This window comes from Anguilla anguilla, chromosome 16 (assembly GCF_013347855.1).
Source record: "Anguilla anguilla isolate fAngAng1 chromosome 16, fAngAng1.pri, whole genome shotgun sequence".
Classification (NCBI taxonomy): Eukaryota; Metazoa; Chordata; class Actinopteri; order Anguilliformes; family Anguillidae; genus Anguilla; species Anguilla anguilla.
The window spans coordinates 16,637,675-16,663,609 of NC_049216.1; the positions used below are offsets into that span (position 1 = coordinate 16,637,675).

General features: G+C 45.0%; 3 protein-coding genes across 3 annotated transcripts; 1 reads left to right on the top strand and 2 right to left on the bottom strand.

The window, feature by feature from the left end:
* Positions 1-1,772: 1,772 nt before the first annotated feature.
* On the bottom strand, positions 1,773-11,878 carry tspan3a (tetraspanin 3a). The gene is made up of 7 exons (XM_035395062.1): positions 11,674-11,878; positions 7,206-7,397; positions 6,631-6,705; positions 6,183-6,284; positions 5,792-5,944; positions 5,376-5,459; positions 1,773-2,881 (listed from the first exon to the last, which is right to left on the bottom strand). Exons 1-7 carry the CDS (start codon positions 11,734-11,736, stop codon positions 2,789-2,791), a joined length of 762 nt encoding a protein of 253 aa, XP_035250953.1. The 5' UTR covers positions 11,737-11,878; the 3' UTR covers positions 1,773-2,788.
* A 1,680-nt stretch (positions 11,879-13,558) lies between these two features.
* Positions 13,559-15,121, bottom strand: ch25hl1.2 (cholesterol 25-hydroxylase like 1, tandem duplicate 2). Its single transcript, XM_035396460.1, has 2 exons — positions 14,285-15,121; positions 13,559-13,573 (listed from the first exon to the last, which is right to left on the bottom strand). Exons 1-2 carry the CDS (start codon positions 15,119-15,121, stop codon positions 13,559-13,561), a joined length of 852 nt encoding a protein of 283 aa, XP_035252351.1.
* Positions 15,122-16,888: 1,767 nt separating this feature from the next.
* On the top strand, positions 16,889-23,990 carry si:dkey-24l11.2 (uncharacterized protein LOC100034462 homolog). Its single transcript, XM_035395668.1, has 12 exons — positions 16,889-17,133; positions 17,861-18,523; positions 19,017-19,076; positions 19,283-19,335; positions 19,444-19,588; positions 20,116-20,480; positions 21,047-21,275; positions 21,552-21,669; positions 21,807-21,927; positions 22,444-22,555; positions 22,699-22,811; positions 23,063-23,990. Exons 2-12 carry the CDS (start codon positions 17,873-17,875, stop codon positions 23,130-23,132), a joined length of 2,037 nt encoding a protein of 678 aa, XP_035251559.1. The 5' UTR covers positions 16,889-17,133; positions 17,861-17,872; the 3' UTR covers positions 23,133-23,990.
* The last annotated feature ends 1,945 nt before the right edge of the window (positions 23,991-25,935 follow it).

Here is a 25,935-nt window from a genome sequence, read left to right on the forward strand (position 1 = left end):
CGGTAATGGTACTCCACACACAAAGGGAAATAACTTTTGGCAATTAAGATTTGATATTTTTTACAAATTAAATAAATACAATATCCTCCTATCAAGCTAGGTCAACCATGTGAGTAATTCTGAGCTTTTCATTACTGTAAACATAGAAACACAAAACCCTATTTTAAGAAAAACCCTTTTTAACTCAATCGCATTTAAAACTAAGAGCCAAAAGGAGAGGGGATGCTTAAAGACTTTCATTTGAATGGTGGTCGGCTTATGGAGAGGGGACTGCTCCCCATTTCACTATATTTACAAATAATCAAATTTCAACCCATCTCACAACAGGAAATATTTGGTGATTTCTCAGGTCATATTATAAAGCTTTTTTTTTCCGTTCTATACAAAATGTAAATGCCGCTGTGTTTGTGGGGGCCAGATCAAAAGCAAAACAGCGGCATCATTTTGGTAGGAGGACAGACCTGCAGATCTGTCACCACAGATAGTTAGGCCTGGACTTGATTGGAGAGCTTGTGAGTACCGTGCACACGCTCAGTGTGCAGTGATGGTGCCTGCACAGGACTGGGCCTCAGGAAGGCCTGAGCCCACAGGCGACCCGTCAGTCCAGCAACAGCGTTCCCAGCGCAAGGGCCGAGCGCAGAGGAAGAGCGAAGACAAGCATTAAAGAGCATTGGGAGAAAAGAGAGAACTGCTTTACCCTTCACTGGAGAGAGAGACGCAGGTAACCTGCACCAGATTTCACCCAGTCGGCTACTGCAGGGCAGGATTAGCCTTTTTCTGCTTTTGAATAAGAGTGACTTCAGACCGGGCCACGGGCACACGGACAGCTCTCTATTTTAGGAATACTTTTTTTTCTTTTTAAACAAAATCTAATTTACGTCCTTTCGTTACAAACGTCCTGAATAGTGGTGGATTTACCTTGGGCTTTAGGATCCAAGGACAATGTGTTTTGGGGCCATTGGTCAAGGTTAAATGTCCAAGATCTCGCAGTGAAGCACGCAATCAAATGCGCGCGCACAGGCACACACGCATAGGCATAGACACACACACACACACACACACACACACACACACACCAGAAATCAATTAAGGCTACATTTATGGCCCCCTTTCCCTGGGAAAAAGGTGACCTCTAGCCCCTTTTCCACACAGGGATATTAAGCAAGTGTGCAGATCGTGACTCCTTCAATGAGCCAGCAGTCAGACAATGGGCCATTGTGAGTCTGCAGGCTTTGTCTGCAGCGCAGGGCATTCCTGCAGTGTTCACTGGCCCTGTATAGGAATGAGTGTGTGTGCGCGTGTGTGCATGTGTGTGTGTGCGCGCGTGTGTGTGCATGTGTGTGTGTGTGTGCGCGCGTGTGTGCATCTGTGTGTGTGTGTGCGCGCGTGTGTGCATGTGTGTGTGTGTGTGTGCGCACATGTACGTGTCAGAGGGAGAGAGACAGCAAGACAAAGGAAGAGAACTGCATAGAATGTTTAAAAATAAGGTCTGTGTACTTAAGACCTTAAAAACCTCTAAAAGAGACCCTGTTATAACTACAGATGAGTAACCATTGAGAGTTACTTCCAAATTAAACATATTTCTACTTAGTGTGAGATAACATTATGGAGGCACCACGAGGAGGCAGATAATCTTAAGTGAAAGATGATCAAGATGAAAGATGTGGTCTGATTAAATTGAAAGTCCTCCATCTATAAAGGGTTCAGAGCAAAAACAACATGTAGGTAGCTGGGTGAGTACTGCGCTTTTCAAAAGAGCATCCAGGAGAGCCTTCATTTTGAATTCACAGATTTATTTTCATTGAAAGTCTTTTTTTCCCTCCATCCTTATTTACAGTTACTTCACGTTTACATTATTTTAAGGTTATTCTACAAAGCTACACATACCCAAAATCAATAATCTATGTCCTAAAAAGTACACTATACCATACAGAAAACACAGGAGAGGAAATAAACTACAGAATCTAAAGGTTAGTACAGAATAAGACTTAAGTAGTGCATGTGGATTTTTCCTTCCCCTAAAAAAGAGAAAAGGCTAGCTTTTGCTTTGTGACGTCTCCTGTTGGCAGAAGTGAGGGCTGAATTAGACCAGGACGGGTGCGACTGGAGCCTGACATTTCCATTTCAGTCCAGTACGGCAGAGGGGACCTAACGTTACGCCGATATCACTCCTGATCCGGAATGGAGACCAGTTACACCGGGCGGAATCATGTCAGAACCTAAAACTCAAAACCTTGAGGCATCCTCATACACACATACATACAAATAGGGATTCCCTGTCTCTGGTATGTACACATTATTAAATATTTATAAAATATTTCCAAAGCCCTACACATAGTGCAAACTGACACATGAGGAAAGAGTTAATTCCAAATATCGCTCCGTACAGTAGTTTCTCATGTAGGGATCCCTAATGTTCACCCTCCCCTCCCCCACCATCACCCCTCCCCCCAGCCCCACAAAAGCGGGGGAATAAAGTAGGTTAAGCGGCCATTTCTTTTTTGAGCAAAAAGAACACATTAAATCACACTTCACTGACGGTTTAGAGACTTTGGCCAACAGCATTTTGCAGCACTTAAGAAAAAAAATATCGGGAAAAATACCAGCTTCCAGAGCGCAAAAATGAACGTTTGTTTTGCCGCTTAGACCGATGGTCGCTGTGGAGGAGAAGCACTCCCGAGACGTAGGGCTGCTTCAGGTGAGGACAGGAGAGGAAGGGTAGAGTGTGTGTACCACACCCCACCCCCCCCACCCTCACACGGACAAACTCCCCGCCCCCCCCCCCCCTTCATGCGTAGGTCCCTCCGGTGACCAGCAGCTCGTAGGCGGGATCCCGCCCCCTCCGGCACAGCACCACGCAGGCACACAGCATCCCCAGCATCTGGGCGGGAGGACAGGGAGTCAGGAGCAGCGTCAGGAGCAGCGTCACGCGAGCGGACGTACCGCACAATAATAATACTGTAATGCAATACTGTTACAACACAACAGGCTCTTATCTAACGACCATCCCAGGGCACCTTAAGCATCAAATAGAGACAAAGGCTCACACTCAGCTAAGTCCGGCTAAGAGGAATAGTTATGTACACAAAACTCCGATAAGCCTTGTGACCTGATTTAACAACTACCTGCTAGCCACACCTCGGAAGTGACTTACACAGATGGGCCAAAGGAGAGAGAAAAGCTCCCCCTCCCAAACTGCTTCCATTAGACTTTCTATCCCCACAACACCCTACCCGCCCCCACCCCCCACCCCCTTATACCGCCTGCTGCCTCCCCCCCACCAGGTCCTAAACCAGGGGGGGGGGGGGGGGCGGAGTCTGAATGGAGGCGGGGAGCACAATGGTGCCCGAGAAAGGATAGGACATGCTGAAAAGATCGCTGGAGTAACCCTGACCCCTGACCCGACCCCTGACCCACGGACCCCGGACCCGCGCGGATCTGCCCCGCCGCGGCCGCGGGCGTGCGCGGGAGGCCCCGTGGCTTTGTCACAGTCCTTACGGCGGGGCCGCCGCTCTCGCCCATCACCTCAGGGTTACGCCGTTTCACGCACCCTTTCGTCTGGGCGACGCGCAAAATCGGCTAGGTGGCCAAAAAAACATCGCGTACGATATCGCCACGGTCGTCCGCAGGTGTGAAACCGGCGCAAACTTCCGTTTCATAATATTTTCGGGACTGGCGACCAGTCTGTGCTTGTGAGGCTGCCGCAGTATGTGCATATTGTGTCTGATCCACGGCGGTGATGATAGGGGAGGATTGTGGGAATTTCTGCCGAGTGACTCACACAGATAATCACCACACACCCACCCCCCCCCACCCAGCTCAGTCACTCACACAGCTCACCAGCTGCCCCCTCCACCCCCAACCCCCTGCAAGACTCGCATAAAGAGGGTAAAACGGAGAAAACAAAGAAGATAATGTTTCACGGGGGAAAAGGATACTCTTATGTTAATCTACGGATATACTTTCCCACAGGCTGAACTGCATCTGTTCTCCTCCTACCCACATTTTAACTTCACCACCATTGTAAGCACACAGCAGTCCCTCCCAGGGCGATACATTCAAAAGTAGTATAAAAACGTTTTTGTACTTCTTATTTTTAAAGAGAAATCAGCGTGTAATCATTCTATGAATTTAACTAAGACTCAAATAAAACTGAAAATATTCAGTCAAACGTGCACAAATGCCAATTATGCTGATTAAAGCGTAACCGCTGATTAAAACCAAGCAGGTAAATGAAAAGTATACTTTCACCACAAAACATGTGAAAAAATAATGTTCGGCCCACACGGCACAGCTGGCAAAAAAGGCCTGCGTAGAGGTGCGCTATCTGAGACATCCTACTCTTTCTCTCTCGAAAGAAAACGGCATCAGGACAAACGTCGTTCAACTTTCCTGAGCATAAATAAACCTTTATGAATTCATCTCAGGAACCTCCTGTAAGAAAACGCACGAAAATACGATATTTTTGCTGTTAATTAGACGCGCCAGGAAGCTAACAAGTTTGCTGAGGGGGCCGGCCTTCCTCCTGAGCAAACAGCTCAGGTCTGTGGGCCGTTTGAGATGCTCAGGGGAACCTGCTCCAGGATCCCTACACAAGCCCAAGCTTTGTGCTCGGCTGTGTTAGGCCGAGGCTGCTCGCTTTCAAGCCCGAACACAGAGAGGGTCGGGTGACTCGGCCAATCACGAGTCCGCAGAATTGGAGGGTGCGTGCTCCTGGTGTCCCTACCCCCCACCTCCCTCACCCCCCCCCCACAACAGGGACTCTGGAGTCAGCCGAAACGCTGGAGGAGGCCCCGACACAATCGAGTCAGTGCCGGAGCCTGAGGAGAAAGAGAACCTCGGATGCGGCGTTCGATTACTGTGGCTCTGCCGCCATCCCTCTCCGCTTTGCTGCGGATCGGAAGAGAGCCGGGTTAAAGCGAACGCGATCCTTATCGTTACCAACGATCCGCTGACGTCGGGAGGTTGATCTTGAGCAGGGTCAAACACGTCACCGACTCTCTGGCTTTGTACAAAATGTCAATACTGGCACGCTTTGCCAGAATGCCAGTGCCAGTGCCAGTATGATGCTGGCACAGGCTTTGGAAGAACGACCCGCAGGCGAATATCACACGGCACACAAAGTTACACAAACAATGCAGTTACGTTGACTGACAGTGCATATCCTGTTCCAACAAGGAAATTAGCACTGTTACTGGACTATCCCTGGATCAAACACAAGATGTTTAATAAAACCACATTTCCTACTCCAAGGTCCATGACCACTACTGACATCATAGAAAATACAGCCTGTGTATTAGTTCATGTGACTATGAACAGGTTTTCTTTGCCTCCTCAGGTATGGAATGGGTTTCTCTGGTAGTGACGTTGCTCACCTGTATGGCAGCGAATGTCAATGCAGCCCAGATGACGTGCATCATGATGTCCTTCATCTTCTTCACAACGAGGGCCTCGCATCCCTGGAAACATTTAGCAGATACTGCGTTACAGCATTAGAACACGCCGTGAACGCGAAAGCAGTTACAATAAAATAAGATTACATATGAGCTTTAAGTCCATGTCAATGCACAGCAGAGACAGACCTCTTACATAAGTTAATACATGATCTGAGTGGTTCCATGAGAAAATGTAATATAAAAGCCCAGGAGAGCGCCATGTGACATATCTACAAGTACAAACTAGCTGTATTGAACAAGCTAATCAGGTGACTGGGTCAGAAGCAGTGGCATCCCTGTGTAGTGAATGTGGCAGACCTCCAGTCTACAGGGGGCGCTGTATCAAGTTCTCTCACCTCCTGGTAGAGGTCCCCGGGGCGGGAGAGGGAGCCCGAGCAGCTGGTGATGCTGGCTTTGCAGCAACTCACGGGAACGCTGTTGTTCCGGGTCTCTTTGAACCAGCGGGTGTTTCTCCAGTCGGAGAAGTTGTGGATTCCGCAGCAGTGGAGCTGGGAAAAACAAGGAAGACACCGTAAGCATGGAAACCAGAACAATACAGCGAGTCTTATCAGACAGCCTGTGTCCACGGCAACCCCATGTAGCTTCAGAAGAGCTTCAGCAGGAGTGGAAGATCTGATGCACCCACCCTGCTGTTTCATACACCATGTTCCTAAATACCCGGTGATACGCAAAGCCTGAAATGGACCAATCCCGCTCCGTTATCGCTGCGTATCGAAAAGCTCTCACCTGTCTCTGTACGTAGTCAATGGCGCGGCTGGGGGCGTCTGTGTTGGTGCCATTGTATTCATTGTAAACCTTCTGAATGGAACGATTGACCTCATTTTCCACCTGCACAAAAAAAAGACATCAATAATTCTGCTGATGTCTCAGTGCAATTAACGCTTTACTGGCCTGCCCATCACACACTTCCTGTTCAGCACTTAGCTTCTGTCGCATAAAACACAAATGTATTTGCATTGCATACGGTTATAACAAAAGGAGCTTTTAGCATGTGTTTGCACCGCAAAATCTCTCGTAAGACATTCTAGAGTGACACATGCCCCCGCTGAATGCTCTTTATAAGGAACACATACATGACCTAACCGAGGGTGTGCGTACGCCGCGCGTTCGAATCACACGTTATAATAAAAGCATTCGCCCTGCGCCAATATTTACCAAATGATGTGGGACTCACCTTTGCTCTGTAAACATAGCCCAGCACCACCACGATGACTTCCGTCACAAACACCAGCAGGAGAATGATCACAAACTGTGGGGCACAGAGGTGAATAGTTGACAAAAACAGTCTGTCTCCCTGGACTCTTATTGATTTAAAGCTGTATGGCTCTACCCTCATCACTTATTTAACTGAATATTTTATACTACATATTTATTTGTACTCAACTCGTACTGTTAATCGCATTGGGCAGCACCTACTTGTATGAAAAAAAGAAAATTTACTTTCACCGTTATTATCCACAGCTAGAACTGTTCCATTGTACGGTCTCTAACGTGCACTATAAGTGCTGTGGTAGGCTATACATACAATATTACCCGATAAATCATCTTCAAGTTTCATGAAGCTCTCTAACAGCTACCAATTGGATTATCCACATAAGAGAGCCTCTTGGGGTGATATTTTCGATGACAACTGCACAAAGACTGATTCACTGCTAGGCAGAATACCCAAAGGGTATTTTCAGCCAGCCCTGCGTGTTTTTTACAGATGGGAAAAGACGGAATTGGGACGACTGCGAGCCCCGCACTCACGGTCGCTAGCCCACAGCGGCTCTCCCTCACTGTAGCGCAGCAGCCAATCAGGCCGATGATGAACAGGAGGGTCCCCACGGCGATTATAATTATGGCCGGAATCAGCGTGTAGACGTCCTCGAAGAAATGGTCGTAGTCGTCGTACGTGATGAACACGTAGGCTCCCACGTAGCACAGTATCCCAGCGGCTGCCTGGGGAGAGACGGGCGGAGGATAAGCGGCTGCTCGGTCAGCCGGAAAAAAACTGCGGTAAACTACAAAACAAAACAAAAAAATTCAAGGGGATATTGGAGTGCGATGAACCAATTAAGGCACTCTTCTTATGTGAATGATTTTACTTAAAATGGAATATGCCTGTCGGCAGATCACAGATTTATTTCTTGTATGGACAAAGGCGTTTTGACATTGCCCCTGTGAAGGTAATTCCTCACACCTTGCACAACTGTGTGTGTACCAGGTTTAAAAAAGGTCATGCATAACAATTCCAACACAAAAGACTACAGAACAACTAAAGAACACTTTACAGTGCAATAAAATAGATAAACACTTATTTTCATTTTAAAAAATATTTCATTAGAGCCACTGAAATACAAGCAGGGCCCTACAGTGCTCCCATTTTTGCTCCCGAAAATCGGTGTGTGCTAAGTGAAAAATTAATTCAAGAGCACACCTACCAATGTGGATGCATTAGTGTCCTCCTAAATTTTTCAACTCAGGAGCACATGTGCTCCTTGAAAAAAAAATGTAAGCGTAGAGCCCTGAAAATATGAACATCTTCAAATACCTTCCCTTTGGTGTTTTAGTGCTAGAAACCTCACTCAGTATAAAGCTGCATTATTAATTGTCAATCTTGGTGGTGGTGGTGAGAACCAAGCAACAGAGGAGGATATTTCATGTGGTAGGCTGTTTTGGGTCACTCACACAGTATTAAAAGGCCTAATGTATATTGGTTCATGTAAATTGTTTAATGAGGGCTGTAAATCAACTTTACATCAGTGATGCTTCTCTGGTTGAACTTCTGAGACTCCTGACATACTGGCCACAGTTTTCCATGCAAAGAACATACACTCACCGGCCACTTCATTAGGTCCACATGTTCAACCGCAAACTGCACCCATTAACGCAAATATCTAATCAGCCAATCACATGGCAGCAACTAAATGCATTTAGGCATGTAGACATGGTCAAGATGATCTGCTGAAGTTCAAACCAAGCATCAGAATGAGGAAGAAAGGTGATTTAAGTGACTTTGAAAGTGGCATGGTTCTTGGTGCCAGACCGGCTGGTTTGAGTATTTCAGAAACTGCTGATCTACTGGGATTTTCACGCACAACCATTTCTAGGGTTTACAGAGAATGGTCCGAAAGAGAAAATATCCAGTGAACGGCAGTTCTCTGGGCGAAAATGCCTCGTTGATGGCAGAGGTCAGAGGAGAATGGCCAGACTGCTTCGAACTGATAGAAAGGCAACAGTAACTCAAATAACCACTCGTTACAACCGAGGTATGCAGAAGAGCATCTCTGAATGCACACCACGTCAAACCTTGAAGCAGATGGGCTACAGCAGCAGAAGACCACACCGGGTGCCACTCCTGTCACCTAATGAAGTGGCCGGTGAGTGTATATTCAGATAGAAAACTGGTAAGGTCCAAATGGCAACATTACAAACATCTCATCCCCATTAACTTTCACCCAAATCATTACAGTACATTTCAGCCAAACCATGTGGTGGCTGCACAATTCTACATTGTAATTTATGGAGAACAATGTGGGGGTAATGACATGTTTCTGAAGAGTCCGACCTCATTTCAAACCAATAACATAACAAAAAGTCATTCAAAAGAGTGAAATAATGAATAATTCATTACTAATAATAACTATTATTAGTGTGATAATAATGCAACTAATACTAACAATAATAATAACAATAACAAGAATACATTGAAGGTGCACAGAAGGGCTACTGAAGCAATACTTCATGCACACAAACAGTAAATAACATCATCACATTTCCTGGAATTTTACATACATCCTGGAAGCTTACATAAAAGGACATCATTTTGTTTCAACCAATGTCCACGTGCTGCTCATTAGCAAACACCATTACAACTGTCAGGAGGTCTCATCATTACTGTATAACATCTTCCATAAAGGCAGGATGTACATAAGAATAGAAGCCTGTAACCCAGTTCTGTGACCCAGCACAGCAAAGGAACTTGGATGTCATTATAAGTTCTCATACGAGACACAAAGCATTGTGGGAAACTTAAACCCCTGCACATACTGTTAGGAACTCTCCCCTCCATTGGAACATATAAACCCCTTGCCCCTCCCCCACCCTACACACACACAAATGGACACACACTCTCTCTCTGTCTCTAATGCAAGCCTCCTGGGTAAGTGGTGTTACACTTACACAAAGGTAACCATTATCACTGAAGTGTTAAACACCAGTCCTGTGTTTCAGCACATAATGAATACACATTGTATAAATGTGATGATTGGCTAAAAGGGTCCATCCAAGTTGTTTCCAAGGTTGCTGCAAACAAAATATACAGAAACAGCAACACTTCAAGATTTTAATTTGACGCTCCCTCCCTCCATTTCCAGATACGGTCCTGCTATGAATTAAAACTGGGTGCAAAGTTAAAATAATATTTTTCTGAGGACAAAAAGTTATGTTTAAAACTTTCAAAATACAGACAGCTTAATAAATCAGATTTACATTTTTTTTTTTGACATTCTTCTTGCACCATGTTTGGGAAAGGTCACAGGTGAAACTGAAGAACAAAAATACCCTACACTGCTACGGACAGGAAAGAGTTCGCGCATACTGGCCAAGTTCAATGGACACGGAAACTTTCAATTAGTACAGCCCACGATGTATGGCACAGGGGCAACCAGAGCAGGCTTTCCAATATGCAAACCAACTGGTGATGATAATCCACAGCTGTGCGGTTAGAACAAAGCCCCCCGCTGACAAAAGGCGTGTGAAAATGCCAAGACCCCCGTTCAGATCACACTGCGTGACCTGTTCTCCGGCAGTGTTGCCCTGCATTAAGCAGCTATACTGTTGAAGACTTGATATGCATTTCTCATGTAGCCTACGCGTGCCCCGCTGAGTTTAAGAACAGCTACATAGTTTTATACGGTTACTTCTTGCATTCTTCTTCTTCCTATTATTATTATTCATAGTAGTAGTAAAGATCCAATGATCTAGGCTATATGATTCCAGCTATATCGCATTGCTCAAAAGAATGGTTGCCGTATTCTGCACAATCCGACTCATAGGTGCTAGGCTACAGCAAGCAAAATAACTGACAACAGTGCGAGACGCAGCCGACTGCTAGTGTCAATGCACATGCAGACCAATCAATATTGCACCTATCACTTTACATCCTTATATATTTTTAATCGAAACTACACGGTGGAATTAAAAAATATGTATATTTGTATAAGTTCAAAATAGGTAGAATATCATCAATGCCTAATGACAATTTCTTGTCCCAATATTTTACAGGCAATTGCAACAATACATTGATTAGTGACTAGTAAATAAGATCATAAACTAGTTATACAATAAAGCAAATTTACGGCAGTCACTTAACTAGGTTCATATTTTCATAACCTAGACGTACAAGATCTGTGCCAGCACATCAGCCATGATGTACGACAAAACTGCGGTTATGTTCCTGTACCAGAAAATGTAATTTGAATGATTAGGCTATAGCAAGAAACCGCAGACAAAATAACAAGTTAACGTGACCAATAATTTAACGTTAGTGATGGAGAGAATTTCCCACGGACCACGACGGTTACTGTATCCAACAGATATAGCAGCTATCCAACTAAGTTCGATTTTAGAGTCGCATTTGCTATAGCTAGTAATAGCACTAGGTATTTTATGATGTTATCATTTATAATAAATTTGCCTATTGCAATAAATCCCAATAACCCCGTATGCACGCGCTGATGCTGGTTTCATCACTAGTTGGCTTTTTGCGAACATATGACATTGCAGGTGAACAGCGTTTCCAGTAGGACGTTTTCCCCATGTCTCATATTTCCCTACATATCCAGACACTTTGATCAGCAAAATGTCAGGTATCAGACTATAAATTGGATGATCCACAAATGCAGTAATACAAACATCAGTGTCCACAATAAGGCACGGTGGTTTGATAATAACTGCACGTTAATAACGTTATCTAATTTACTAAAATGCTTAGTGCCGTATGTGTAACGTTAGCTACCATATAAACAAACAACATATCTATGAGAAACAGTTCAAACACCAATAGCATACAGTTAGGACGTATTGTTTTTTATATAACGTTAGCCAGACAACCTTGATAGAACACAAGGGTGAGTAGCTAATGCTAACTAGCTAACGTTAAGGTTAGTGTTGCATTTCTGAGTAGGTCTGCATGCATTGTGCATCATCAAATCCTAAAATCGTTGAAGCTTACCCAAAAAATGAGGTTCAGAAACACTAAAACCGTCTTTGAAGAAGTAATACCACACTGTCCCATGTTTCCTACTGAAGATAAATCTAAATTATACTGTAGCTATATTGCGATAAAATGGCTGTCGTTCTGTCGTGCTCCACCAACCCCGGCAACTAACTCGCTCTCCTCTGCCTCATCACAACGCCAGTACCACAGCAACCAACCAGCTGGATCAAATCATGTGACCAGATGAAATCATCTTCTGCCGCAAGTCGGGACTCTCACTATTTTTATAGGACTCTCAGCTTTAACGAGATGCGAGACATTTGCAAGCAGTAGGTGTAATAAAATGCTATTTGTATTGTAAACTTTCTCCTGTGTTTTGAGAAAGTATTCCCGGTGTGGATCGTTATGTATCATTAGACGTGATATTTATGTTGTATTCAATTTTACTTTTATTGTAGGCCTGCCTAAATGATGCAAATGTCTATTAATTTAACGGAATACATTATGAAATAATTGACCAAGATGGTAATTCATTAAACGTGAACATCAAAATAATTAAAATCCTGCCCTTTGCTTTCTGTTTTTTCACCTAAAATTTAACCTTATCTCAGTCAGTATTGCTGGAGCAGGCAGCCATGTGTTGTCCATAGCGAGAAACGGCCAGAATACTTGAAACATTTTTGTTCAAGTAGCCTATTCTGACGATTATCATGTCTGATTCGGCGGCACCTCAACGCATACGTTCATATATTCACGCACTGATGGAACACATTGTATTGTGTGCTGTGTGGGCGACTGCAATCTCTTGGCCAGAGTTCCCTTGAAAAAGATATCTCTATCTCAACGAAACTATAAATAATCGATAAATATTATTTTCCGACTGTAAAATCAGCAGCAACATACAAGCACACGTTGAATAAATGGTTTCGTGTGCAACCACTGTGTGAGTTCCATTTTGAATGTAGTGGCATCCTTTCATTTTTTTCCCCCTTTGACCGGAGCTACCATTCCCCGAGCTGCATGGTGTGAATATGTCAAGTGAGCTTTGTTATACATCGCAACTATAATGTGTCACATTGATGACTCAGAACATGATGCATTGTTATGCATCTTTGTTATGTACACTTTAATTCTGTGTTGAAGGTCAATTCAAAATTTAATTTAATTTTGTGTGTTGACCATTATGACAGGAGGGTCAGCAGCTTTGATATACAGTGTGTTTGTACAAATTACACAAGACTTGATTAATCATAGTGCTCTTTATTATCATCTCACATCTAAAAAAAAAAAAGAGTGTATCCTATCCATGTTTCCTTTCAGTGTACTCTTCACACTTCTGTGTCCTGGCTAGGCATCATCTGAAGATGCTCTTACATCTCTTGGTTTTTCTCTTCTTTCAAGCTCCCCATTGATAGAACAGTGACCAATGGCAATCCAGTAATTGCTGCAAATTACTGTCCTAAGAGCTTTCATTGTCTTTTACAAGCAAGTATTACCAGTGTTGCTTTTTCTTTTGAAGTGTACCCTTAAATGTACTTGTGTTAAATTTCTGTAACCTTTCCTGATTTACTCAATACATTATAACTACAAAGAAAAAACTAATTTAAAAAAATTATTTTAAAAACAGTTTTGAAATTTAATCCAAAGGTGCCATTACTACTGGTCATCAAGAAGTATCTTTTGTGCAGTTGCTAATGGAATGGAGAACCAGGGTCAGGTTGACATCTAGTGGCCACAAGGTATATTTATTCATGCACTGTGCGTGTGTGCGTGCGTGTGCGTATGCGTATGTGTGGTTTCACACTGGTTTTCATATTGTTGGTTGTTGTGGTGCCCTCATGCCACTCTTCCCAGATGTGCCTTTGTAAGGGGGCTATGACTTACTTTACTCTGCATTGCACTAATTACAATAATCCTAGAAGAATTCACAAAACATCATGTCACAGGAGCAACACAGTAAAAATTACTATGAGCACTGGAAAACCTTTTGTTTAACTGCAAGTCACCAGAGTTGGGAATATGAACAGACACATCCTGTGATCTGTACACCAATGCATTGAAACAGAGGCAGCTTTCAAACCTGTCCCTTAATCATTTATACATGTAGTGGAAACACTGATCCGAGTTAGAAGCAGCTTCAGAATAGTGTCTGTGTGAACTCAAAAAAACTGAGTGAAAAGCCTTACATTCCACTGACCCAGTTTTACAGAAGGATTGGATCTTTGTTAGACCACTATGAAGAAAAACCATACAGCATTGATCAAGTCCAAATCAATACTCAATTCTCCCAAGTGCTAATATACTGCTCTGTCTTCTTTCTTTAATCATGAGCTTTCTTGAGATTAGGGAAATTCCTGCAGTAAAGCAAATAGAAATATAGATACTTCTGAAGCTGAATATAGTCATTTACTATTGACTAAGGGCACAGCTATCACTCTCCTGTGAATTTCACACACAAACAATTGAATGGGTAAATCTTAGTGAACCTCAGTTGCATTCACCTGAGGCTTTAAAAAACATTATTTTCATAATATTTCCACTTAACAGACATGGCAGACTCCATCCTGTCTTTCTGACATGCATTCATAGGTTGGTCTCCGTTGCTGTGACACTTTCCTGTTTTTACCTCTCCTGGGTGACCTTCGGAAAAGCAGAAGTCGGCATGTGTGCCAAACAGCTTGTCCCAGTGGCTGAAGTGGGGGGCGAAGTTTGTGCTGGGCCTCTGGTGGTGGACGTCGTGCTTGCTGGGACCACCGTAGATCCCGAAGGGGACCAGGCGGGACGTTGACCAGGGGAAGTCGTAGCCACAGTGGTCCTCCACCGAGACGTAGACGTGGATCACCATGAAGGCCCAGGCGGTCAGCACGTGGCACCTCAGCAGGATGGGGTTGAGGGTGGTCCAAAAGCCCACGGTGACCAGCTCCCAGCCACCCAGGCACTGGGTGGCCAGGGCGAATGGCGCGGCGTAGTCGTGGTGGATGGCGTGGAAGGTCACGTACAGCCAGCGGACCCGGTGGTGCAGCAAGTGCCAGAGGAAGTACTGGAAGTCGAAGAGCAGCAGGTTGGCGGTAACTCCGCCCACCAGTTCCAACAGGGCTGGGGCGCGCTCCGGCAGAGGGACGGGCGGCCTCCACGCCCACTGGGCGACAGCGGCGGGCAGCACCAGCAGGGCGTGGTTGTGCAGCGTCACTCCAAGGCAGCGCATCAGCATGGCGGGAGTGGGGCTCCGGCTCGGCTGGATCTTGAACCTGCGAACGGCCGGCCACCTCTCGCCCATGAGGTCGCAGATCAGGTAGGGCGCGCAGAGGACGAAGTACGAGGACACCGTCAGGACGATGGGGAAGAGCGGGGACCGCAGGCAGTGGCTGTGATGGAGACGCAGGTGGTCCCACGCGGGCTGCAGCACAGAGTCGTTACTCAGCCAGGCAGTCCAGATGCTCTCATAGGCCACTGCTGCGTCCATGCTACTCCGCCAGTGATGTAATAACGGCTTTGTATCTCCCTGTGCTCTTTACCAAATGATGGAACCAACAGAGTTTGGTAAAGCTGAGTCGGTGGACGTGCTGGATGAACACCTGTCTATATGGCTCAAATAGAAGGATGCTGGCAGTCTGGACTACAGGATGCCTGCTAGGCTGTTCTCACACCCCAGTATCTACTGTAACTCGATGGGGTTGTACTAAAATATTTATAGTCATCTCTCAACTCTCTCTCTTTTTAATAATGGAGTAGTCACATATTTTCTTACCTTAACCTATCCTTTGCATAGTGTAAGTCACTTCCCTACAACACATTTGGAATTCTGAAACAAAATCTTTATATAAGACTGCAGAATGTACATAAAATGCAAAAGTAGAACTATACAAATGCGATTATAAATTAAAATGTAATTTACTTTGTCATAAGATTTTATGCCTGTGTAGCAGGTGTAGCTCGCTTAGTTTGAAGCACAGTAAAACTGCAGTAAAACTTTTAGTTGACTGCTAGTTAACACGTTTCCTTATGAAACAAATGGCTGAGTGAGAGGTCCAGGTTCAAATCCCACCTCAGACTCAGGCAAATCTCTAACTTGTTCATGACACTTGCACCTTCTGCTCTTTCTGAAGCTTGTGTAACCTACTTTCAAAACAATTTAATGCATTTTAAGTGTCCAGGAATATTTTCTAATGAACCAAAATTTGCAGCTACACTAGAGATTGTAAATGGACTCACTCTTCCAAAATCAACAAAACACACCAGTTCATTATTCACCCTTCACTTTGTAATGCCCTGAATATCTGATCACTGAAGCTCCTATGTGAATATAATACAATTTAATGTACCCATAGCACTTCCTGGTCATTGTCAGATTTGTCAAGGGTACAGTAGTACAATGCAAGGTTTTGCTCACCTATCTTTGTTTGAATTGCACACAATGGTATAAGGTACTCTGACAAGTAGTCTAATGAACATTACTTGCGCTGCGTAGTGTAGTTATAGTCACATAGCAATAGTGATGAATAACTGTTATTAGCCAAAGTACAAAGTACAAAATAATAATACAATAATTGTTCGATGTCCACATGATACTTCTGCAGCAAAATGTGTTCATGCTGAATTTACATTCTGAACATTTTATGAGAGAGCAATATAATAAATAAAATCACAAGAATACACACAAAGAAGAGACCAATTAAAAGAAAAAATGAAAATAATTCCATGTAAAAGGCCTACAGTTCACACTGTGACACAGCCTACAATACACCAAATATCTCTGCAAAGTGGGCTACTTCACAGTGGACACACAATTTAAATTTTTTATTTATTTTATTTTATTTCTGTTGGTTAAAGGTGTCTAATAAAAGACTGAACTTTTTAATACAAGTTTGAAATCTGACGGTGGTTTAGCAAATTTGTGAATACGTAACATTTTCCCATTTATATGATCAGATTTGCTAGAAAATCTAGCTTGCTTCAATAGTACAGAAGGCAAGCTAGATCCTGTACTCATTTGGAAATGACTACATTGGTTGGGTTTATGCTATGCACCATTTTTAAACTGATCACTCTTTCCAGTTCCGGCTAGGGCTTCCAAAAGTTAATGTGATTTTTAACTTGCTGAACAGGGCCAATATTGATTTCATTACAGCTCCAAATTTAAAAAAGTGGGATACACACGCTGACGTTTACTGGGAAACTGACGTCTCGTGATATTACTGAGCACCGCCCACTGTTTAACATCTTGGTTATTACATCTATTAAATTGTCGATTAGCCGGAACGTGTACACCTTATTTCTATTCTTAAAACATTCAATTTTTAGAATTACATTTAATTTAAGTTGAAGGTATTTTTTAATTGAACATTGTACAGTACCCGGAAGTAAACAGTACAGTCGGAGACGTGCTAGTAAAGCTAGCGAGTTAATGCGCTGTTGTCTCTGACACCAACATACGTATAAAGTCCGCTGAGAAGCCTGATCACAAGTAGGCTGGAGGTAATCTTATACTATTAATTTTTTTTCTTCCAATATGGTTAATATGAGTTGCATAGCTCGTTCAGGTGATAGCAACTTCGTAGATGTCAGTCTGCAGAATAGCATGTAACAAGGCTCTAAGTGACATTTGCTGCCTGCTGCAGAGCTAGCTCACCGAGGTAGAGCCACTGTAGGGAAAATGTGATTTGGCAGAGGCGTGATTTTCTATTAACAGGCTTCATCTACATATTTCTTGACCACGAAGTATTTTCTAACGAAGCACTAGTTTAATCGGGAGTAATGATATGCACATATTTGTGTGGCCTGTTTGACAGTACAGTCCCAGTCACGTGGTTTTGCACAATCTGAAAATGTGCCATTGAGCATCAATCTGTTGTACTACGTACAAATACCATACAGTGGTATAAGATCTTTTGTTTCCTCTGTATTCCTGAAGTCAGTGTTGAGATATTTAAGAACGCATAACAGCTACTTAGTCTGTCTTTAGTTCCTACTGTGCTATAGTATCCACTGCATTACCTGGATACATTCTATGACAGGGGGTTGTACTTTGGCTGTGTCATTTTTGTGGTGAGCTGAAGTATTCTGCTTGTCACATTGTTCAGATAAGGACCAACATAATAATGTTGTGTAGCTAGCTGCATTCCTTTACCGATTCACTGGCATTAAACTCCAGTTTATGGCTTGTTTGTCACATTGATCTTCATTGTCCGTGTCCTGTCTACAGCCGTCTCCAGACATGGAGAGTGGAGAGGACCCTCTCCATTCCTCGCAGACAGAGACAGAGAAAGAAAACGAGAGCCAGGCAGCGCCGCCACCGCGCGGTTCTCAGGCGCAGCACCTGTGCCGTTTCTACTCCCGAGGGCGGTTCTGTCAGTTTGGGAAAAGATGCCGGTTCCTTCACCAGCGCGGGGAGGCCAAGCAGGCCCTGAAGGGGCTGGAAAACCGAAGCGACGCCGCTGCAGAGACGGATGAGCACGCAGACGGCCACGCCGAGGACTGCACCGGCCAGAGCGGCTCGCAGCTCTCCGGCTCTGCGGCCAGGAGAGAGAAACCCAGACGGCCCTGCCGCTACTTCCTGTCCGGCTACTGCGCAATGGAAGACCGGTGTCGCTTTTGGCACCCCGAGCAGCTCCCGACGCTAGACGACCGGCCAGGACCCGGGAAGAGGGACGCCCCGGGGCCCAGGGCTCCGGTCGCACGACCCAACGCCGTTCAGGAGATGGCGAAACTGAGCGAGCTCACAGCGGATGTGGTCAAGCAGCTTCGCGACACGGAGATCCGCCAGCTGCTGAAGCGCGTGCCCAAAAACCAGCTCATCGTGCAGGAGAGGGAAGACGGCCTGCTCACCTACTATCGGATCACTGTACAGCCCACGGACCCAGACTGGGTACGCACCGTTCACCTGTCCCTTTAAAAAGAAATGCACATTCTGCAGCATTGAGCAGAGTCATGCCAATGTCAGCGCTTGCCAACTCAAGTCAGTTAATGGGTAACTTGGCAAATCAGCCAATTGAAGCTAATCTCTGTTTTGTTAATGACAATTTTTCATTGTATAAAATAAATGATTGAATTCCTACTGACTCTCTAAAAATATGTTGGTAGCGTAGCATGATTATATAGCCGCAGCAATGGAAAGAAAATCAACAGAGGGAAAATGTCTACAAATATCTGTTTGAAACTGAGTCAGGATTTGAGTGCAGAAAGGTCAATAAAGGTTTTGTTGTACACAAACTACCTCTACCCTCCCAAAGCTATTCCCTCTTTTGCAAACATAAATTGCAATCAGTTTAATTTGGAACTTAATTTTGGACAATACAGTGGATATATTTATATTCTGAAAACATACTCAGTATCTTATCTACTTATTTTTTTCTTTGCAGCCATTTGACTTGAAGGAAATTGACATCATGATTAGCTTCCCAGAGACATATCCTCAAGAGGTAAATGTGATTCTTGGCACACTCAGCCCAACATTATGATGACAATTATGATTTCTGTGGAGATTAATATAGATTAGAGACATCACAAGAACACATCCAGGCCTGCCACTTTGATTCTAGTACAGAGTGCTTCCAGCTCTGGGTCAGGCCTGGTCTTGATCTTTGAGCCTGGTCACATCACGGCTGTTTCTGGGTTCCCTTTGCAGGTTTTCACTGTGGATGTCCCAGAGGACCAGGATTTCCCAGCTATTATGGGAAGGTGAAGTGAAGCAAACTTAGTATCCATGTTTTTGGTTGGTTTTTGTTGGCAGTTCCACTGCTTGCGTAAAGGTTTCTTTGGGTTCACACAAGCTTTTGTGCCCTACAGGCATTTGTGCCAAGCCTCGCAGGAATGGTTGCAGGCCAAGTGGGCGACCAATGAGCTGATGGGGAAGGTGGAGCTTCTGTTCCGTCCTTTCCTTCACTGGCTGGACCGCAACATGGAGAGGCTGTTCACTGAGGGAGCCCGACAGGTGAGGGCACAGGTACTCTAGGCGCTGAGTAGATTCAGCTCCTGGTACTCCACACCTCAGTGGGTAGGTAGTTCCTACTGTATCGAGGCTCCTATTATCGCTGTGCTAGTAGTGAATGTTGTGTCTTTGATGCCTCATGTATAATGGACCAGCAAATAAGAAAACTTGCCTACACTGCCTTTGCTCTTATCTATCAAGTTTATCTTTTGTCAGGTGTTCTACCTGTGTTTAATTTCTGGGTATCAGTACTGAGCGATATCTAACCCATTGGTGTGTCGATAGCTGCACAGATCTGGCATGGACACATGGCACAACAGTTGCCAGCTATCATAAACAAATCACTACCAGTGAACTTTTATCGAGAAACGTGGTTTAATTCGGGTTCCTGGCAGCTTGCCTAGACTTCTGTGTTGCTACAACCTTCCAGCACGAGATCATTTTACAGAGACAGCAAAGTTTAACCACTGACCAGCCGGGGATGAGAGATTAGTCTCCTTTGCCTCTTTCTATTTTTCTTTGCCTCCCAGCTGAAGAAGGACATAGAAGCGGAGCGATCGGGAATCCGCTTCGTCCCCTACCAGCAGCTCCAAGCGGTGGTATGCAAGGAGCAGAGCTCGGGGCCTGGGGAGGCCGAGATCCACGGCGATGCCTCCGACGACGAGGAGGCCGGGGAGGAGGAGGAGGAGGAGGAGGAGGAGGGAGAGGAAGGGGAGGAGGATGAAGAGGAGGCAGGCCGCGGCGTGGAGGGGGAGGAGCCCAGCCAGCGGGTGGAGAACGTGAAGAGCTCGGAGCCTCGGAGGGGGACGGAGGTGCGGCTGCAGGGGCTGGAGCTGGGGGAGGAGACGGCCACTGTGACGGCCAAGCAGATCACCGTAACGCTGCAGTGCAGCAGGTACGCAGCGGCCTGTGAGCTGGCCCTGACCGTGTCAGCGAGCCCACCCTGACCCTGACCGTAATCATAACCATAACCCTAACACACTAACCCTGACCCTAACCATAACCATAACCCTAACACTAAACCTAAACCAATCTCACAGGCCAGGGCATAGTAGGATATAGAACAGCTCAGAGAGGGAGTGCATCAGTTGGGGCTGTCTCAGGGGATTTTCTGTTACTTTCATCTCGGATAGTAATGGAAGAGCAGACTAACATCTCACTAGTTTAATTATTTACTGTCAGGTTTAAGAGAGTCAGAGCATAAATATCACTTACAACGTGTGTGTGTGTGTGTGTGTGTGTGTGCGCGCGCCTGTGTGTTTGTGCATGCGTGCGTGTGTGTCTGTCTCTGTGTGTGTGTGTGTAAACGTGCGTGCGTGTGTATGTGTGTGTGTAAACATGCGTGCGTGCGTGTCTGTGTGTGTCTGTCTGTGTGTAAACATGCGTGCGTGCATGTGTGTCTGTCTGTGTGTGTGTGTGTGTAAATGTGCGTGCGTGTGTGTGTGTAAACATGCTCTGAAGGTGCAAGGTAACGGCAGACCTGGCTCTGACGGGCCGGTTGCCATGCACGGCGCAGTGTGAGAAGTGCGGCTCCAGCATCGGCGCGGGCTTCCGTCCCAGCATGCTCCACCACTACAGCAGCGTGCTGGGCTTCCTGGACCTGAGCGGGGCCGTGCCAGTGGACCTGGTCCTGCAGGACTGTGAGCTGCTGGTGGGCTGCCTCACCTGCTCCCAGGAGGGACCCTTGCAGGTGCGCTCGATGCCCTTCCAAACTGCCTGCAGGGTGGGGGGAAATAAACACAGCCCCGCCCTTCTTTACCAGTGGCAGTAGAATGCATTTTCAATTCCATCTACAGCTGAGATTGTATACAACCCCACTGTACGAGATAAGTAATGCATTAACATATACATAGGACACAGGCTGCAGTGTGCCTTTGACAGAAGAAAAGAAAGCAGAGTGTTTTGAGCAGAGTAACTTGTGTCTGAGAAAGTGTTTTAATGGAGGGCTGGTGTGTTTCCATGGCAGATGCTGTCGTACGGCCAGACCAAGGAGATGAACTGCCAGCACTGCCACACCAGGCTCAGGGTCCTGGCCGAGAGCGCCGTCTTCCAGCAGCTCCAGCCCCGGCCCAGGACGCAAGCAGGTGGGGTCCGGGTCAAGCCGGGTCGAACCCGAGTCTGCCAGGTCCGCCGCCGGACCGGGAGGGTGGGAAGGGTCGGCACTGCTCCTTCGGTGACGATGGCGAGCTGCTTGTGGTGATTGGTGCGCTCCTTTCGGCAGGGCGTGGAGACGCGGGGCGCGGAGCGGGGCGCTACCCCAGAGACCCCGCTGTACAGCGCGGGAAACCGCTTCCTGAGAAGGGCACCTGCAAGCACTTTAAACAGAGCCAGCGCTGGCTGAGGTAAGTGCACTGCATACCCCACACCAGGAGGGCGGCAGTGCAGTGTAATGGGTCGCAGATTCGATACATGGGTAGGACACTGCCGTTGTACCTTTGAGCAAGGTACTTAACCTACATTGCTTCAGTGTATATTCAGCTGTATAAATGGCTGCAAGTTGTGTAAGTCGCTCTGGTAAAGAGCATGTGCTAAATGCCTGTAATATAATGTACTGCTATTCCTTACCTCATAACCGATACCTCATACCCCACACCTATTATTCCATACCTCATTACCCACTCCTATTATCCCATATTTCATAACCCACACCTATTATTCATGCCCTCATACCCCACACCCCAAATCTGCCATAATTTCATATTCAGCCTGAAGTGACATTAAACATGCTGCCATTTAGCAGAAATATTTTTTTTCATGGACTCACTGGAAGTGGTGTTAAAATGGTGACAGGTGGCAGAAAGCAATCGTGAAATGGCACCAGGTAGCAGGAAGTGATGTCAAAGGCATTTCCATTCCAGGTTCCCATGCTGCGGTCGGGCGTACCCGTGCGACGCGTGCCACGACGAGGACCAGGACCACCCCATGGAGCTGGCCACCAGGATGATCTGCGGCCACTGCGCCAAAGAGCAGGTGAGCCGCCTCAGCGCCAATCTCCGCGAAAAGAAACGCGTTCGAGTTCCGCATAGCGCGTCACGGACACGGCCTACAGGACGACCACCACCGCGACCGTAGCTATGACCACCACCTCTGACCGTGGCGTGTGCTCTCTGCAGGCGTACAGCACCGGGAAGCCCTGCGTCAGCTGCGGGGGGATGATGACCAGAGACTCCCACACCAGCCACTGGGAGGGAGGGCAGGGCTGCCGTAACAAAGTCAAAATGAGCAGGTACGATAGACAACGTTGCACGCTCGTGTGCACAGAAACGCATGTACACACACACACAAGCGCACACAGTCTTGCACGCACACACTCGTGCACACTGATGCATACACACGCACAACAGACATGCACATAGTTATGTCTATATTATAAGTTTCACATTTTTGTTTCACATATATTGTATAAGAGGTTATCAGTGTAAAGCATTAACTTTTTTATTTATAATTTTTTGTGGTTGTTTTTTTTTTTGTCAACAGAAATGATCGACAAAAATACGCCAACACGAACAAAACGGTGTCCCGCAAAGGAGCCAGTGAGAAAAATTGACGGATGAAAAAATTAGCGGCAACGATGACTTATGCTGAATCAGGCTCAATGAACTGAATACATTTCTGTCTTATATAAAATACAATCACGATTAATGTTGTTACCAAAAACATTTGTTAGGCATTGTCATAAATTGAACTGATTTGAACATTTCTTAGCCTGTACCTTCAATGTTTGCTGTTTAAAAAAAGTCGCAAATGATACGCTTAACACATTTTTCAGTGGATACTTTTCAGTGTAACATCAATGGTCCTCTTAGCCTTAATAGTCTTAATGTGTATCCATAATCATCTGTAGTGTTTAAGATAAAACTGTTAAATCATTTCATAGTTTTATTTTTGAACCAGCAAAATTTGCTTTCAAATTTGTTTCAGACAATACAGGAAGTTGATATTGTATGTGAATGTGCTATTGGTGGAGTTTTTTGGCAGAAGAACATAACTTTACTTCGCAATTTCCTGGAATAAAGGAGTTTAGACTTTGTATTGAGTGAGTGCGCTATTGGCGGAGTTCTTTAGTAGTAGAACGTACCCTTACTTTGCGATTGGCTGGAATGATGTGAGTTTAGTCTTTGTATTGAGTGAGTGCGCTATTGGCTGAGCTCTTTAGCGGAACATAGCATTACTTTGGGACTGGCTGAAATGAAGTGGGTTTACCAGCTGTATCCGACAGGAGCCGAGGGGCGTTATAGGGAAAGATGTGATCTAGGGAAAGCTGCATTATGCTTCTGTGCTTTCAGTATGTAATTTTGTTCTTTTCTAAGAAAAAAAAAAGCTGCTTTCCAATGGAACTATTTGTATTGCAGATTGCAACTTGATTTACATGCGCTCCAAAATAAAAATTTTCAACAAGAAAATATTATTGACCTCCGTTTTCTACATTTTCCTTATTGTTAATATATTGGTATCACACCCACTGATTTAGTATTGCAGTTCCAGTGCATTGACCAGTTTCTCGTGGCATATCAACTGCATTTACACATATTTACCAGAGGGTGGCACATTTGTTTAAACCTTGGGCATACATCCAGAGATGTTCACTAAGAAAGAAAAGTTTGTTATTTTATATTGCCAGTGTATAAGCAGTTTTATCCCTTCGGCAGTATGAGCAAGTTGTTTGTTGTTGTTCTGTTTGTCCCCATATTACTTTATCTTTTATTTCAGCCCTTTATTCTGACCACTTGGGATAAAAATGTCCTTATTTTCACCAGACCTAAAGCAAGAATGTCTATTAGTAACAAGCAGGCTTTCCAAACTAAGACCTGCCAGGCCCCAATTTCATAATTGGCAATTATGTAATAAGGTAATTCAGAAAATTGCACTTGCACATTTCCATATATTTGATTTACTCAGACAGGTTTGGTTCACTGTTGTTTGCTTTTTTAGGCCTACTTCCCATAGGTTGATGTTAACAGGCCTTCACACTATCAGAAGTCTGCCTGTCATCATATTAATCCATCTGGTGAATGCAATAGTGTACCCCTTTACAGACTAAAGCTCAATGAACAGCTCATTAGAAGAAATATTGGGGAAAAGAAATGCCATACACAGGGGTCTCCAGGACTGATTCTGGGAGGGGCTTAACTGGATCAGCGATGATAATTCCAGCGGTCTCTATGGGAACAGGAATAGGGACTTGTGAAGCAATGAATTCTGGTTAAAATCCCCACTGATCCAACGGGCCATCCTTCAGGGTTGATCAGGCTACTGACAGGGTGGATCTTGGCTCTGGGCTAATGTGGGAACCAGAGAAGAGCCATCTCCCAATCTCCCAACGCTGGTAACGGACCTGGCGCTTGGAAAAGGATATTTCCCATTTTGTGCTGGAATCTAAGGTAGGGCACTACTGTTGTGTCCCTGTGCAAAACACTACACCTTGAAGTGCTTCAGTAAATATCCCTGTACGTGTGGATTATGAACAAAAAATAAAAATGAAAATGAGCCATCTAAAACACCCTGGAGCAAATCATTCATGCTTTTAGATTAATTTCAAAAGCTGTTTTAAATATGAATGTAATTCTGGAGTACCAGGCTAAAGCGTCTGAAGTGGAGCGATATGCTATTAAACCGCATTACAGACTGATGGACGTGCGCTGGACTACACTCGCCACATTAACCGCTCCGCGAATCAGCCGGGCAACGTGGACGAACTAGACGGGGAAAGAGCGCTAATGGGCTTCGCTCAACACGAGAAGTGCGCAAGTCAAGGGCAAATCAATATTACGTCTGCACAGTTCGCTAATGTTCACACATTTAGATGGAGCCGCAAGAAAATAAGTCTTATTAAATAACAAAAGATATCATTCCAGGCCCAGCAGAAAGCATCTGAATTACTACTTAAGGGGAATACTCAACCTATTATATCACTAAAAAATGAACGCATTTCTCAAATGAAGAGAAAAAATTCTAACAATTGCAATAATAACAGCTAAAAATATCTAAAAAGCCAATTCCAGCCATTGCACACCACATGCTAACAATGGGTACAACCATACTAACCACAGCGCAACAGGTTTTGTCTGTCTCCTCATTGTGTAGTAATACTACAAAGTGTTTCATGACAGCGAATCACGCTACCTGCTCCAAGGTGCAAAGATTGTTGCAGCTCATCAATCATTGGTCGATATTCCTCCAGGTCAGAATTAAAGAAGGAATTGTAGAGATCATTGCCACGGTAATGGAGGAACATATTGCAGCCTCTCTCATGCTCGGAATGCACGCAACAAAAACAGAACTGTAGACCACAGATTTACGAGACCATTGTACTCCACTTCTCGATTTCATCCACCAAGTAAACCAGCTTC

Coding starts and splice junctions, on each gene's coding strand:
- tspan3a (XM_035395062.1), bottom strand. CDS start 11,736: ATGGGACAGTGTGGTATTACTTCTTCAAAGACGGTTTTAGTGTTTCTG. Junction 7,398..11,673: donor TTCTGAACCTCATTTTTTGG/GTAAGCTTCAAC, acceptor GTCTCTCCCCAG/GCAGCCGCTGGGATACTGTG. Junction 6,285..6,630: donor GCTATGTTTACAGAGCAAAG/GTGAGTCCCACA, acceptor TTTTTTGTGCAG/GTGGAAAATGAGGTCAATCG.
- ch25hl1.2 (XM_035396460.1), bottom strand. CDS start 15,121: ATGGACGCAGCAGTGGCCTATGAGAGCATCTGGACTGCCTGGCTGAGT.
- si:dkey-24l11.2 (XM_035395668.1), top strand. CDS start 17,873: ATGGAGAGTGGAGAGGACCCTCTCCATTCCTCGCAGACAGAGACAGAG. Junction 19,077..19,282: donor CAGAGACATATCCTCAAGAG/GTAAATGTGATT, acceptor TTCCCTTTGCAG/GTTTTCACTGTGGATGTCCC. Junction 21,670..21,806: donor CCGGCCCAGGACGCAAGCAG/GTGGGGTCCGGG, acceptor TCCTTTCGGCAG/GGCGTGGAGACGCGGGGCGC.